Source organism: Apodemus sylvaticus, chromosome 7 (assembly GCF_947179515.1).
Source record: "Apodemus sylvaticus chromosome 7, mApoSyl1.1, whole genome shotgun sequence".
NCBI lineage: Eukaryota > Metazoa > Chordata > Mammalia > Rodentia > Muridae > Apodemus > Apodemus sylvaticus.
This window is the reverse complement of record NC_067478.1, coordinates 18,485,494-18,501,472: the sequence shown is the minus strand read 5'-3', so window position 1 is coordinate 18,501,472 and position 15,979 is coordinate 18,485,494. Positions and strand designations below refer to the sequence as shown.

Sequence of the window (15,979 nt, the reverse complement as noted above, 5' to 3'; positions counted from 1 at the left end):
TAAACAACTTCAGCAAAGTGGCAGGTTATAAAATCAACTCAAGCAAATCAGTGGCCTTCCTATACTCAAAGGATAAGCAGGCTGAGAAAGAAATTAGGGAAATGACCCCCTTCACAATAGCCACAAATAGTATAAAGTATCTTGGGGTGACTCTTACGAAACATGTGAAAGATCTATATGACAAGAACTTCAAGACTCTGAAGAAGGAAATGGAAGAAGACCTCAAAAAATGGGAAAACCTAAACCCAGAACAGCCAACCAGTGTGTGACGGCTGAACCCACTGCCTGGGAGGGATGCTTTTTAGGTAAGGCAGGGGAAGTAAAAAGTAAAAATGGAACCTTCCAAGGAGATTGGGAGGCATGGGCACTAGAACACTTGAGCCTACCTAAGTGGAGCAGTGTGGAAACTGAAAAAGTAATCACAGGCAGCATCAAGGGTGAGCTGCAGATGCTGTGTTCCTTGTAGAGTCAGTGCCAGGTGCACGCGCACGTGCACACGCACGAACACACACACACACACGCACACATGCACACGAGCGTGCAACCCTTAGATTCAGGTTAGATCAGGAGAAAAGACACAGCAATGAAACCTTCCCGGCATGGCCTCCAGAGCTGCTTCTGACCCATCTACTCCATATTTGAAAGGCCAAGAGCTGAGGCCGGCTGGAATCCACAGGGCCCCGCACTACTTTCCCAGCCTCCTTCCTTCGTGGGATCCTGTCCTGGGAGGGCACATGCTGACCTGGCCACTCTGCCCTTCTGCTGCTGTGTTGGCCCTGTGCCTCCTCCTCATCAGTGAGGCTCCTGGTTCACCTCTCAAGCATGTGTCAGTTTCTGGCCTGGTTCACTTCCCCTTCTGCCTCCCCATCCTGAAGCTTGCTTTCCCTTTTACAGCAATCCCCCATCCCTGGCTCAGCCACCCCATCTCCCCAGTTTTCCTTAACCAATCACCTCTCTCTGTTTCAGACCCACTTCCCACCACACACTCTCCACGCCCAACTGTCGTCAGCATCAAGATCTCTGATTTTCAAATTACTTCACATAGTTACCTGCTCTCTCCATCCCTATGTGAGTGACATTAGACTGGTGTCTCTGTTAGCCATCATTATAACCTCTCCATTCTTCAGCTGAGGGACATCTGGGTTGTTTTAGGTTGTTTTCAGTTTCTGGCTATTATAAATAAAGCTACATATATATGGTATATATGCATATGTATGTATGAATTTTATATATGTATATATGTGTGTATATATACATCTATATCTCTATATATCTATATGGTATTTAAAAAAAAAAGCATGCTAGCTAAAAACAAAGTTGGAGAAATGTGTCCTTTCAAAGCCTAAAAGTGTCATTGTTTGGCCCTTTAGGGAAAGTTTTCTGTCTACATTGTGGAGTCTACAGCAGCAAGGCCGAGTCTGCCTAAGGACATCAGGTCTCCAGCATCAGCTGAGAAAGCTAAAGAGCCTGAAGGCCCTGCTGACAGCATCTCCCCCTAGAAGGCTCTTTTTGCAGGGCAGACTAGACAGGCTGGGTTAACTCCCTTCTGAATCCTCCAGAGAGGACACACTCAGAGGTCTTGAGTCCAACCAAGGGCAGCCCAAGAGACCAGCACCCCCTTCTGACCCTTTATGTTCAGTTGTGGGTGAAGAAAGGGAGGCTGTGGAGCTGGTTAAGGTTTCCCCCAGCTTTCTGGAATCAGTGGATCTGGTTGAGTCTCAGGTGAGAGGCCATTTTCAAAGGGAAATCCCCTGCCGTCTTACAGTTTTCCTGCTGTGAAGAGACACCATGACCAATGCAAGTCTTATAAGGACAATATTTAATTGGGGCTGGCTTACAGGTCCAGAGGTTCAGTCCATTGTTATCAAGGCCAGAGCATGGCAGCATCCAGGCAGGCATGGTGCAGGAGGAGCTGAGAGTTCTACCTCTTCATCTGAAGGCTGCTAGGGGAAGACTGACTTCTAGGCAGCTAGGATGAGGGTCTTAAAGACCACCTCCACAGTGACACACCTACTCCAACAAGGCCACACCTCCAAATAGTGCCACTCCTTGGGCCAAGTATTTTCAGACTGCAACACCTGCCTCTGGCTCTCCAGCCAGCTGCGCACTAAAACGTGGCTTTACAAGAGAGGGGAAGACTCTCCCCTGCTTAGGAAGGAGCAGAGGGGATTACAGTTCCCAGTTAGAGTGACCATGAGGGGAAGTGTGCTAGACCACGTGTGGCACAGAGCGCACGTGTGCATGCCTGACAGGTACAGGGAGGGACCTTACATGTCGAAGACCCTGCAAAGGGCTATGGATTTCTGTCGCTGGTGCCATAGGGTGATGGGGTCATTTTGCATTACATTTCTACCTTTAATCTGGTATCAGCTGTCCTCTCCAAGGCCCAGAAAGCATTTCCCATCTCCCAGCCCTCCCCCTACCGAGTTCTCTCTGCTCAGGTCCCAATCAACCTTAAGGTCTGCTTAAGTTGAACAATTCGTCCCTTGAGGTCTGAGGCAGTTTCAGGAGCCAGAATTCCCAAGTCCTGGAGGGCATCCAGTAGCTGCTCCCTGGCGACACCAATGAAGGAATTCTCCAGGAATGCAGGCAGGCCTCCCCTACCATCCCGCAAGGTATACAGGGGTACCCGCACCAGGCCCAAGACCTTTGAAGGGAAGGAGAGAGAGGACAAGACACAGTTCTCACTACAAGCTATTTTGAGAGTAGATATCCATCCCCGCAGAGCAATTCCTAAGGCTTCATACTTCAGTGGGGCCCAGTGAGCCTAACCCTGGACAGGAGGTGGCCCCAAAGGCATTGTGGATTCACTTCCATGTTAATCCTTCCAACAGGCAGCCTGAATGCGGGCACAGCCCTATCCGCCAGCAGTTCTACACCAGGGAACCTACACCTGGTTCTACCCTACAGCCTTACAGCGGAACTCAAAAAAACTCCGAAGTTGCAGGCCTTCTTCCTACTCCTCCCTTATCGAGAGCTGTCCGAGGGAAGTCTAAAAGTTGCTTGCTCACTAGAAGTTGCCAGTGTGAATGTGGAAGTCACTTTTCTCCATCTTCCCCAACCCCATGAGTTTAGTACTTGGCAAAATTGGAGAATCCCTTCCATGCCTCCCTAAGTCAGGGGTCCAAAGGCAAAGCACTAGCAAGCTGTTGTGGTGTCATGCCTGACCATTACCACACTTGGCTGACTGTGTTCTAGAAAAATCACTGCAGAGACCAGTCAAGTGTATGTGTGTGTGTGTATGTGTGTGTGTGTGTGTGTGGTGTAAAACCTTCATAGGAGACCACACTGGCAGTATTATCCAGCATGGAGATAGATGTGCAGGGTTTCGACTAGTCCTGGACACTGCGGTGGGCGCAAGGTCTGATGACCAGGAATTCCTAAGGGGGCTTTCTTCGGAAAAGGGCCACAGAGAAGGGAGGCAGATAGAGGTAAGAGGTCCCAGGCTGGTCCCACCTCTAGCCCATAGTCCTTGGCTCGTGGTGCGCTGGCTTCCACGGTCTGGAGCTGCTCTAGCGTTAGGCACTTGACATAGAAATGGGCCACCACTTTGGATTTGGAGTCGGCGAGGGAGCTTCGGTAGTCGGTGGATAGTACGTTGAAAGTGGATACTCCCTCGCCCAGCTTTTTCAACAGTTCCTTATTCAGCCCTTCCTCCAGGCTGGGGCTCCGATCATCCACAAAACCACCAGGGAAGCCCAGTCGCCCATCAAAGCGCATGGACATCTGAGGACAGAAGGAGGGAAGGAGGATTAGCTAGGAGACAGAAAGATAGTCCCAGAAGGGCACAGGGCTAGGACAGCCCTTCCTCACCAGCACAGAATAGCTCAGCAAGACGCGGCCACCGAAGAGCGTCCCTGGATTGGGCGCATACAGCATCGCGTAACAAAGGTGCCGCCAGCTGGGTCCCAGGGCCAGGGCGTCCTCCAGTTCTATCTTACTGGTCGTGGCCATGAATCTTTCCTTTTGTCCGCTCACGTAGTTCACAGATTATCATTTCAGACCACCGATGCCTTCAGGGTCCATGAGCAGAACAGAGACGCCAGAGCAGGCTTTGCTAAAGGAACAGCATCCAGTCCAGCTGGGGCCTTTGGCCAGGCAGTGGGGAGGGCCGGGAAGCTGAAAGCTAACTCAGGATTGGGCCCCCAGTATCAGGGCGTGGCTAAAGGTGTGGCTAGTGTCCTAAGTCATAGTTAGGAGGCCTGTAAAGCTAAGAGGTTTTCTATCTTGGATAAGATCAGATTACCAAAAAGTCCTGAAAGTCCAAGGAATAGGGTATTGAGAGGGCCATTGGGACTCTCATTGATTTGGATAGAACCAGAAAACGTCGGTTGGAGTTGGATGTAGGAAAAGTGAGTAGGAATGTAAACTTTTTGTTTTATTTTTCCCATTCATTAATTTATTTATTCATTTTAAATCCCGAATGCAGCCCTCCTCCTCCTCCTATTTCCCCCTTACCTGACTCCTTCTCCATCCTCCTTCCCTTCACCTCTGAGAAGGGGGAGGTCCCGTACCTCAAGTCACTGAAGTACTAGGTACATCTTCTCCCACTGAGGCCAGACAAGGCTGCACAGTTAGGGGAACGCGATCCAAAGGGAGGCAACAGAGTCAGGGTAAGTTCCCGCTCCAGTTGGGATAACCGTGTGTGTGTGGGGGGGGGGGGGGGGAGGTGGTAGGTCCAGCCCTTGTATACTCTTTGCTTGGTGGCTCAGCCTCTAGGATTCCCCAAAGGTCCAACTTAGTTGAATTTGTTGAGTCTTCTTCTGGAGTCCCTTTGACCCCAGAGTTTCTCAATACTTCCCCAACTCTTCCACAAGACTTCTCCAGCTCCAGGTAATGTTTGGCTGTAGATCTCTGCATCTGTTTCCACTGGCTGCTGGGTGGAGCCTCTCAGAAGACAGTTATGCTGGATGTTATGCTAGATGCCTGTCTGCAAGCATAACTACCATTAATAATGTCAGGGATTGATGCTTGCCCGTGGGATGGGTCTCAAGTTGGGCCAGCCATTGGCTGGCCATTCCCTCAGTCTCTGTGACATCATTGTCCCTGAACTTCTTGTAGGCAGGAAAGACATTGGGTCAAAGGTTTTGTGGGTGGGTTGGTGTCCTTAATCCCTCCACTTGGAGTCCTGTCTGGCTACAGGAGGTGGCCACTTTAGGAACCATGTCCCCCATTGCTAGGAGTCTCAGCTAGAGTCACCCTCTCACTCTTGTAGACTGCTTGGAGCCTTCCTATCCCAGGTCTCTAGAGCTTACTATCTCCAACCTGTCACTCACTACACCAATTTCCATTCACTCTCCTGGCCCAGGAAATTGTCTCCTGAGCCAAGGTGTTCAAGGCTATTCCCCACTTTCTCTTCTATCAGATTTAGTGAATCTGCTTTTATGTTTAGGTCTTTGATCCACTTGGATTTGAGTTATGTGTAGGGTGATAAATATGGATCTACTTGAATTCTTTTACTTGCAGACATCCAGTTAGACCAACACTCTTTGTTGAAGATGCTTTCTTTTTTCCATTGTATGATTTTGGCTTCTTTGTACAAAACCAAGTGTTGCCAATTCCATTGATCAACCTGTCTGTTTCTATACCAATGCCACGCAATTTTTATTACTATTCCTCTGTGACTTAGATTAGGGATGGTGATAATACCCCCCAGAAGTTCTTTTGTTATACAGGATTGTTTTAGCTATCCTGAGTTTTTATTTTTCCACATGAAGTTGAGAATTGTCCTCTCAGGATCTATAAAGAATTGTGTTGGAATTTTGATGGGAATTTCATTGAATCCGTAGGCTATTTTTGGTAAGATGTCCATTTTTACTTTGTTACTCTTACTGATCCATGCATAGTTTTTCATCTTTGGATATCTTTGCCAATTTATTTCTTCCGGAACTTGAAATTCTTGTCACACATGTCTTTTACTTGCTTGGTGAAAGTTACACCAAGATATTTTATATTGTTTGTGACTATTGTTAAGGGTGTTCTTTCCCTGGTTTCTTTTCCCTGGTTTCAGCCCATTTATTGTTTGTATAAAGGCGAGCTATTGACTTTTTAAGTTAATTTTGTATTTAGCCACTTTGCTTAATGTGTTTATCATCTGTAGGAGTCCTCTGGTGTGATTTTTGTGGTCACTTATGTATACTATTATATTATCTACAAATAGCCATTTTGTATCCCCTTGATCTTTAGTTGTCTTATTTCTTTGGTTAGAATTTCAAGTACCATATTGAAGAGATAAGTAGAGAGTGAACAGCCTTGTTTTGTCCCTGATTTTAGTGGAATTGCTTTTTCTCTCCACTTAATTTGATGTTTATTGGCTTGTTGTATATTGCCTTTATTGTGTTTAGAAATGTGCATTGTATCCCTGAACTCTCCAAAACTTTTATCATGAAGAGGTGTTGGATTTTGTCAAAGGCTTTTTCAACATTTAATGTGATGATCATGTGAGTTTTTCCTTTCAGTTTGTTTATATAGTGGATTCTGATAGAATTTTGTATATTGAACCACCCCTGTATCCGTGAAATAAAGCTTACTTTGACCATGGTGGATGATGTCTTTGATGTGTTTTTGGATTTGGATTGTGAGTATTTTCTTGAGTATTTTTACATGAATATTTATAAAGGAAATTGGTCTAAAATTCTTTCTTTGTTGGATCTTTGTTGTGTGGTTTAGGGTGACTGTGGCCTCATAGCATGAGTTTGGCAATGTTTCCTCTCTTTTTCTTTTATGGAATAGTTTGAGGAGTATTGGTATTAGCTATTCTTTGACTGTCTGGTAGAATTCTGTGCTAAAATCATTTTGCTCTGTGCTTTTTTTTTTTTTTTTTTTTTTTTTTTTTGGTTGGGAGACCTTTAATGACTGCTTCTATTTCCTTAGAGATTATCAAACTGTTTAGATTGTTTACTTGATCTCCATTTAACTTTGGTAAGTGAAATCTATCAAGAAAATATTCTATTTCATTTAGATTTTCCAATTTTGTGAACTACAGGCTTTTGAAGTAAGACCTAATGATTCTTTGAATTTCCTCAGTGTTTACTCTAATATCTCCCTTTTCATTTCTGATTTTGTTACTTTGGATGATTTCTTTCTTCCTTTTAATTAGTTTGGCTAAGAGTTTATCTATCTTGCTGAAGCCTCTCACTGTTAATGTGTGGGGTTTGATGTATGATTTAAGCTTTAGCAATGTTTCTTTTACAAATGTGGGTGCCCTTGCATTTGAGGCATAGATGTCCAGAATAGAAATATGCTCTTGGTGTATTTTTCCTCTGATGGGTATGAAATGTGCTTTCTTATCTCTTTTTATTACTTTTTGTCATTGATAAGGTTTAAGGAGTTACAACAGAATTTTTACCTATCTTTCTATCTAGTCAGACTAGTATCTGACTAAACATTCATTATCTTCTAAATCCATGCTTGCTATAAGTTGAAAATAATAATTTTTGTGTCACAAGTTAGCATGATTTTGTTGAGAGACAAATCATCTGCCTTGTATCTTATTATTTTGAAGTTTTATATAGATAAACTAGTCAATATTTTATTTTCTGTCCTTGCACCTACAATAAATTGTCCATTCCAAGTTTATGACCTTTAGTTGCCAGATAATGGTCTCACATCTAATCCAGAATGAATGTTTGATTGTTAATTTGTTCCAAGCCTGCTTTCTTTTCCTAAAGCAGTTAGTCTGCAACACATGAAGGTTTCCAGAGCTCTAGTTGCAGCCTTTTATTCTATAGAGGGCTTGGAAATTATTTGTATCTATTTAGGAATTCTATAAAATCATGATCAGAAATGGTGTAATCATCAATTTGTCTACACAGCATTACTACATGAGAGTACATCTTCATATTGATCTGCAGGAAATCTGCCCAACAGGGTGGGCTAATGCCCAGGAATCATTGGGCTATGTAAGAGTGACAGGAAAGGCATAGCAGCAAGAAGCAATTCTGGGATGGAGCCTCTAAGGACTCTGCATCTTAGAGCTCATCCATTGCTGCCATGCAAAATGGCGGACCATCTCTCGAAAACTCGCTTGCTTGCCTTAACCTTTCCTAGATGGCTTCTGTCCAAAACACAGGGCTCATGCTTTGCCTCAGCTATTTTGAAAAAGTCTATTTTTTTCTAAAAATCCACAGTCTATTTGAGATGACGCCCCCCCATCCCAATTTGTAAAAATCAATGCCCCTGGTCCAAATGAATTCTGGGGATTTGAGTGTCAGGGAAAGGACAGAATGCCACATTAGTTTATCATTGTGATCAAGCACAAACCATAGATAACATATGAATCAGGTGAAACTCAAAATCAGAGCATTGAGAAACAGCCTTAAAGTGACAAGGCCACAGGGAGGATGTATAGCAAGTGGTGAAATGAGCCAGACATTTCCATTTATCAGAGCAATAAAAAAAATCACATTTTGGATCAACAAAAACCATTTCTAGCTGTTGAAGGATTACCACCCAGATTAATGTGGAGTCAAGTTGTCCATTCTGGATTGCTTGTCTGTCACCTGTTGCTATAACAGACATTAGTACCCACAGACTAGGTATAGTTGTTTGAAGGAAAATGGTCTCCCATAGGCCCACAGGGAGTGGCACTATTAGAAAGTGTGGTCCAGTTGGAATGGGTGTGGTCTTGTTGAAGCAGGTGTGACATTGTTGGAGATGGTGCATCGATAGGGGTAGGCTTTGAGGTTTTAGAAGTTCAAGATACTTCCTACTACCTGCTGATCTGTAGGTAGAACCCTAGGCTCCGTCTCCAGCACCATGTCTGCCCGTAAGCTGCCATGCTTCCCGCCATGATGATAACCTCTGAAATGGTTAGCCAGTCCTAATTAAATGCTTTCCTTTATAAGAGTTGCTGTGGTCATAGTGTCTCTTCACAACAATAGAAAGCCTAACTAAGACATAAGGTAACTTATAAAGAACAAAGAACCACTCCCATTATAGTTTTAGAGGCTAAAAATCAAAGATTAAGAGGCCACATCTATTGAAAACCCTCTTGCCGACAGAGACTCTTTGAAGAATTCTCAGGTTGCCCAGGTCACCACATGGCCAGAGGAGCCATGAACAGTTTTATAAGAGACAGACCTAGTTTCAAGATGCTCCCTGAATCATTGGCTCCATCATCCAGGCAGGCAGAGCCCCCTGACCCAATCACCTCTCAAAGGTCCCACCTAGTCTCACTTTTACTGTCTCACAACAAGGATTACATTTCAACAGGTTTGGCTGGGATAGTACTACATAAAATCTAATGTCCATTGTATTCCTAGTACTTATTTTTCCATATACTTGGTATTTGCAGAGCCATACTGATGAACTGTTTTCTGAAATTAGGGAAGAACTGAGGACCCCAGCGGTGGCTATTCTGAGGCTCTACTGGCAGCTTAGCAAGGTGAAATGGGTGGACACTTCTGGAAGGCAAAGCTGGTCCTACCAGCCTGCCACTCATTTGTATCTTTGGAGCAGCCATCAAGGGCTATTCAACATGTTCTGAAAGTGATTATCTTTTGGGATGTGTTTGCAACGGTGACGATAGAACCTTTGTGAGGGAAGTCCTCTGGGATGAAGATTTGATGACAGAGATTCAAGTAGCCTAACCATGAAGGGAATTATTCCTCCAACACCAAGAGTGTTTACAGCTATCTAAAGCACTGCTAAAATGAAGCTACACCACAATTGCAATTTCCCATGATTCCATCCTTTACCTTTACCTTTATCTGGCCTTAGCGATAGCCAGAAGAGGCACAGAACAGATTCAGAAAAATCAACTGTTGTAACCATGATGATGGCAGGAGGAGTAAATCTAGGAGCACACCGTTGGGGTTCAACCTCTTCTACATACAGATTATGGCAGAACTACTGTCAAACATTGCTTCTTTACTATTTATCTATTCCTGTTTTTACACACACACACACACACACACACACAGCACTCCTGTTCCTTTTCTTTGCTTCATTTCTGTCTTACTCTCCCCGTTGCTGAATCCTACTTTCCTTTAACATGTTAGTTGATGTCTCATCTTAAGAAGATTGCAGTGTTTTTGCCTGTGGGCGATAGTTGAACATGTCAGCCCCAGGGTGATGGCTTGACTCAGACCCAGAGCCTTTGCTCCAGCCAGAGCCTCAGAGCCATTACTTAACTTCCATAGCTCTCCCTGGTGAGCTTTAGCTCTGCAGCACCCAAAGTAGCTGGTGGCATTTCTTCTTTACAAATTGAAGGTAGAATATGTGCATGTATGTGTGTATGTATGTGTGTGTGTGAGAGAGAGAGCGACAGAGAGAGACAGAGAGAGACAGAGACAGAGAAACAGAGAGGCAGAGACACACAACCTCACACACAAATAGAGTATATGTGTGTGAGACACACACACACATACAGAGAGAGAGACAGAGAGAGACAGAGACAGAGACAGAGAGACACACAAACTCACAGAGTGTGTGTGTGTGTATATGAGAGAAAGGCAGACACACACACACTCACACACATAGGGAGACAGAGACAGAGAGAGATCAGCAAAGCACAAAGTCCCTTCATCTTCCATCTCTGTGAAGGTCTCATAATTGTCATCTTCTATTGGTAATATCCACGCAGAAATAGCTCCAAATTAAGACTGCATTGCTGAAGGAGAAAGATGTAATAGTAGATACTCCTTTTCACGTCAGGTCATTTCTTGCTCCTCACCAATGAACTCAATTCCAGTGAGCTTCTCTAAGAGGCTGTGTTCCCAAAAGCCATTCCTCCAGCTCTCCTTTCTTATGAGGCTGGGGTGGCACACAACACAAATCTCTGGAGGATAGACTACTACTCCTCTGCATCTATCTTCTTAAAAAACATAATAAATGCAAGCCATTGTTCTCTGGGCACATTATGAATTCTTCTACAGACACAGCAGCTCACACAAGCATTATTCTGTTCTATTATAAAAAAACCACCACCAAAGAGACTTGACACATTAACTTGACTTTTTCTAGCAACCCCCTCTTCTGACCAGTTTGCTATCTGGTTGGTCATCAAAGGGCCTGGGGTATCCAAAGGACTTTTCCTGATGTGAGGTCTCTTCCTTGCTACCTCCTCTGTATAAAAATTATCATCATCAACAATGACAAAGGAAGAAAGGCATGAAGTTGGGAGGGGGATGGGGTGGGACATACAAGGTTGGAAGAGTGGGGGATGGGTGCTGTCTTAGCTAACGTAAAACCAAAACCAACTTGGGGAGAGAATGAGTTTATTTCAGTGTATACTTCCATAGCACAGTCTGTCACCAATGGACACCAGAACAGGAACTCAGGAAGGGTAGGAACCTGATGGCAGGGGTTGATGCAGAGGCCATGGGAGAGTTCCTTACTGGCTTTGTCTTCCTGGATGTCTCACTTTAGTTTCTTATACATCCCAGGACTACCTGCCTAGAAACAGCATTGCCGGAAATGGGCTGGACCCTCTCAATAGTCAGGAAAATGCCCTATGGACTTGCCTACAGGCCAATCCTGTGGAGCTTTTCTTTCTTTTTTTTAAATTAAGTTTCCTTCCCTCCCACTGATCATCCTACTTTCTGTCAAGTTGACATAAAAATAGATTTTATAAATCCATGAAATTTTCAAAGAATAATTTTTTTTTAAAAAAAGAAATAATTGATGCCTGAGGGGATAGCATGTATGACTTAAGTATAATACAGGTACACACATATACACACACACACATTGCGCGGGTCCCAGGCTTATATACTGTACTAGCTAATTTTATGTTAACTTGACACAAACTAGATTCAACAGAGGAGGAAACCTCTATTGAGAAAATGAGTTCATAAGATTGGACTATAGGCAAGTCTGTATTTTCTTAATTAGTGATTGACAGTGTAGGGGCTCGGCCCACTGTGGGTGGTGCCACCCCTGACTTTGTGCTCCTGGGTTCTATAAGGCAGGCAGGCTGTGCAAGACACCATGAAGTGCAGGCCAGTAAGCAGCACTCTCTGTCCCATGGCCTGGATCAGCTCCTGCTTCCCAGTTCCAGTCTTGTTTGAGTTCCTACTGTGGCTTCCTTCAATGACGGACTACAATGTAGAAGTATAAGCTAAATAAACCCTTTCCTCTCCAACTTGTTCTTGGCAATGGTATTTTATCACAACAATAGAAACCCTAACTCAGACACACATGGTACACATTCATACATGCAGATAAAACACTCAAATATATAAAATAAATCTTTAAAACACTGATACCTCATTTGTGTACAATTTTTTTTGGTTTAGTAGTAACAAACAGCAAACAAAACAAAGCAGAAATTACCATTATATGGATGTGTTACAATTAACAATATATGATTATATAACAGTGATATTCAACTTTCCTAATGCTGTGACCCTTTAATACAGTTCCTATGTCATGGAGACCTCCAACCATAAAGTTATTTTATTGCTACTTCATAACTGTCATTTTGCTACTGTTATGAAAATATTTGATATAAATGATATCTGATATGCAACCCCAAGGGGGGTCATGACCCACATGTTGAGAAACACTGTAAGATAAGAAAAAGATAAAATTTGTCTTAAAACAATAAAATCTTTATTTATTCTTTTTTATTTTATTTATTTATTTATTTATTTATTTATTTATTTATTTATTTATTTATTTGCTTTTTGAGATAGAGTTTCTCTGTGGCTCTGGCAGTCCTGGAACTCACTTTGTAGACCAGGCTGGCCTTGAACTCAGAAATCCGCCTGCCTCTACCTCCCAAGTGCTGGGATTAAAGGCGTGGGACCACCGCCAGGCTATTTATTCTTTTTTTTTTCTATTGAAAGTAAAGTCTTTTTTTTAAAATTCGATATATTTTTTATTTACATTTCAAATGATTTCCCCTTTTCTGGTCCCCCACTCCCCGTAAGTCACATAAGCCCCCTTCCCTCCCCCTGTTCTCCCACCCACACCTTCCCACTTCCCTGTTCTGGTTTTGCCCAATACTGCTACTGCTACACTGAGTCTTTCCAGAACCGGGGGCCACTCCTCCATTCTTCTTGGGGATTTTCCATCCTGGTCCTTAGATTTGTGCACTGCTTGCATGTTAGACATAGAAAGAAAAAAAATGTTGATCAAAATTACATCATTGGAGCTGAACAGGCCATTGTCCAGGCTGGTGTCCAGCAGCCATCACTAGCATGCTGGCCATGGTTCCTGGAGCTCACACCGGTCAGGCACGGGGCTTGCCCCATGGACTTATAGCATAGAGCACCTAAGACTTCAGAGTGCTCCCTCCTTATCCTGAGGGCCATACACCCGAGGTAAAGCCTTTCAGGACACCAGACTTTGGTACCTTGACCTGTGACATCAAGCCCTGGCAGTCAGCTGAGAGCTTTCCTCTCCATAGATATCCTTACTGATCAGGAGCCGAAGGGAAGGGTGGTGGCTCCTACCGACAAGTTTCTCTTGCTACTGTCTAGAGTGTAAACTTCATGGATTTTCACAGAAATGTGTGTCCCTGGCAGGCTTCCCCGGGGTATCTTCCCGGTGCAGGCTCTGGAGAGTGGGCTCTTTGCCTTCTGTGGTCAGCAGCAACTCCTCAAAGTAGAGGAGCTGGTCAATTTCGAAGCAGTCACTGGCCCGGGGAGCTAGCGTCTCCAGATGCTCCCAGATCTCTGCTTCTCCGGCATTCTGATGCCTTGCTCTCCTCAGGTAATCGTAGACCTCCTCAAATGTTTCCATTCCTAGCTTCTGTACAGCTGATCTGCCAAGAAAGGGAGGAAAGATTACAAGCCTTACATACAGATCCCCTGTAAGGGAATGTATTTTAAAGTTGGCGGTTAAACAAATAACACTGTGACCCTGGCCTTTAGGAGGGAAAAGAGGAACCTAAGGTACAGACTCTCACCCAGCATTCACCAGTGGTCAGCAGGCAATGCGTGAGTGCTGTTGATCGCGTCCCAGACACTCTTTCAAATGCCGCGAACACAGCGGAAAATCCATGAGGTATATTCTTGCCTTCAACCATATTCTTGATCTGTTGGTGTTTCATTATGAAAATAACCCAAAAAAGAATACTTACAATGAAAAGAAAAAGACATCCAGCAAAAATACCCAGACACAACATTAAAATAAAAATTGAAAGCTAAATATTAGCAATGGCAGAGAAGGCCTGGAGAGCACATGCTCGAAACTCACAGCCCAGCTCTCGGTGTCACAGGGGACACAATTCTTCTCTGACATTGACAGGAACAAGTTATCTGGTAAACAACTCGGGTCTCAACAGCACTCAAGCAGGTAAGCACATTTAAATCATCTTCTAAATTATAGGTCAAAGAAATACATCAGCCATGCCGCAAACTCGAGAGGCCAAGAGGAAGTGGGCGGGCAGGCACTCCCACGCTGCAAGGCTGGTTGGTGGTCATGTGTGCTCAGACTCGGAGAACACATTGATCTTTCTAGTGTGGTGTACTGGAACACCCAAGAGTCTCACAATAGGAGCTCCCGCCTAGAGGGATTCTCTTGCTGCTCTCTGTGGCTTCAGAAAGCATCCTTGTACTTACAAGGATGTTAGAAATGACGGTGTCTCTTTGTAAGGGGGAGAAGTAAGGCACTGATGGAGGGGCCTATCCCTGCTGTTAGAGCCCTCAAATACAAAGACATTCTATTTTGATTTTCCCGCCCCTTCTTATATCCCGCTTCCCATTCCACTTATATCCCATTCCTTTCTAATACATGGAGTCAAAAGACTTCAAAGCTGCTTTAGGGACTCTTCGATATCAGTTTTACACCCCATCCTTCATTTACAGGTTGAAATGAACTACACTGAAGTGAACAGTTGACAGGTGCAGTTTACATCACAAGGCTGGGCAGGCAACGGGGACAACCGAGGACTAGATGCCCAGTTACCAGGCTTCTCAGGCAAGAATGCTGTGGGCCAGATAATGGCACCTGAACACGGCATCCAGTGCAAAGCTGCCCAGTGTCCAGAGCCTAAGCCGGGGCCACCCCCATGTGTGTGTGTGTGTGTGTGTGTGTGTGTGTGTGTGTTTGGCTGACTCGGACAGGAAGCTCCATCTCCCAGGGAGCTTCCTCTCTCCTTGCCCATCTTCTACATCTCGCCTCCCTTCCGCAGACCTCTTGGCTTTTGTTCTGCTTTTCTGACCCTCTTAAATATTAGCTATTATTTTTTATTCTTTATTTTTGTTTTGAAACAGAATCATATGTAGCCCAGGGTGACACTCTATGTAGTTGAGGGTGGCCTTGAACTCCTAATCCTCCTGCCTCTCTCCTGAGTCCTGTGATGACACGGCAACCCTGACTATCCCTTCTGTCCTTTCTCTCTCTCTGTCTCTCTCTGTCTCTGTCTCTCTGTCTCTTTCTCTCTCTCAGGGGCTATAAAGAAAAAGACCACAGGTGGATTTGGCTCCATAAGGGTAACATGAAATAGTCTTCCATTTTAAATCTTAGTTTAGGTTTGAAACAATCTCATAGTAGTGCAGACACCTCTTTTGCACTCTCAGCTTTTGAGAATGACTTGCTAACTCCATGCTTCCCCACAAATAACTTGGCGTTTCGTACATAAAACCTCACTCACAGAGGACACCAGAGCCCCAGTCAGGAAGCTGTCAAGTGTCACTTTCCACGGACCGTCCAAGGCATCACGGTATAACCCAGGCTGCAGAATGACCTTCATTTAGTCACAGTGATCACAACTCTCCAGAATGGCAGAAGCCAGTTAGTGAGGAGATTCCCTTAGCCAGGTCACCGGCACCCACAGGTCTGCCCTCTCTCTCTCTCTCTCTCTCTCTCTCTCTCTCTCTCTCTCTCTCTCTCTCTCTCTCTTATGGTCTCCTGCACATAACTTCAGGAGTCTAGCCTGCCATCATCTTGGGGTTTTCTTAAAGATCCCGGAATATGTTGTTTATTTACTTACTCTTTTTAGACTGTTTTTATTTTCTATTGTATATTGTCATCTTCAGTTTACAATGGGTTCTATCAATTCTCCAGCTCTCACCTTCCTCAGACCCAT

At 44.3% G+C, this 15,979-nt stretch overlaps 2 protein-coding genes across 2 annotated transcripts in view; both read right to left on the bottom strand.

Annotated features, from left to right (window-relative positions):
• Window positions 1–1,802: 1,802 nt before the first annotated feature.
• LOC127688623 (U8 snoRNA-decapping enzyme-like) lies at window positions 1,803–4,098 on the bottom strand. Its single transcript, XM_052187462.1, has 3 exons — window positions 3,814–4,098; window positions 3,457–3,726; window positions 1,803–2,647 (listed from the first exon to the last, which is right to left on the bottom strand). Exons 1-3 carry the CDS (start codon window positions 3,952–3,954, stop codon window positions 2,438–2,440), a joined length of 621 nt encoding a protein of 206 aa, XP_052043422.1. The 5' UTR covers window positions 3,955–4,098; the 3' UTR covers window positions 1,803–2,437.
• An 8,862-nt stretch (window positions 4,099–12,960) lies between these two features.
• Nek11 (NIMA related kinase 11) overlaps window positions 12,961–15,979 on the bottom strand; it is a 246,892-nt gene continuing 243,873 nt past the window's right edge. Inside the window, exon 16 of the mRNA XM_052187461.1 lies at window positions 12,961–13,711. Within this exon, the coding sequence (XP_052043421.1) occupies window positions 13,438–13,711 (274 nt within the window). The 3' untranslated portion in view covers window positions 12,961–13,437. The remainder of the gene's footprint in view (window positions 13,712–15,979) is intronic.

What these genes read in the sequence shown, in the direction of transcription:
- LOC127688623 (XM_052187462.1), bottom strand. Translation starts at nt 3,954, where the DNA reads ATGGCCACGACCAGTAAGATAGAACTGGAGGACGCCCTGGCCCTGGGA. An exon ending in TGCTGAGCTATTCTGTGCTG is followed by an intron (nt 3,727 to 3,813) that starts GTGAGGAAGGGC and finishes TTCTGTCCTCAG; the next exon opens with ATGTCCATGCGCTTTGATGG. An exon ending in CCAAGGACTATGGGCTAGAG is followed by an intron (nt 2,648 to 3,456) that starts GTGGGACCAGCC and finishes TTCCCTTCAAAG; the next exon opens with GTCTTGGGCCTGGTGCGGGT.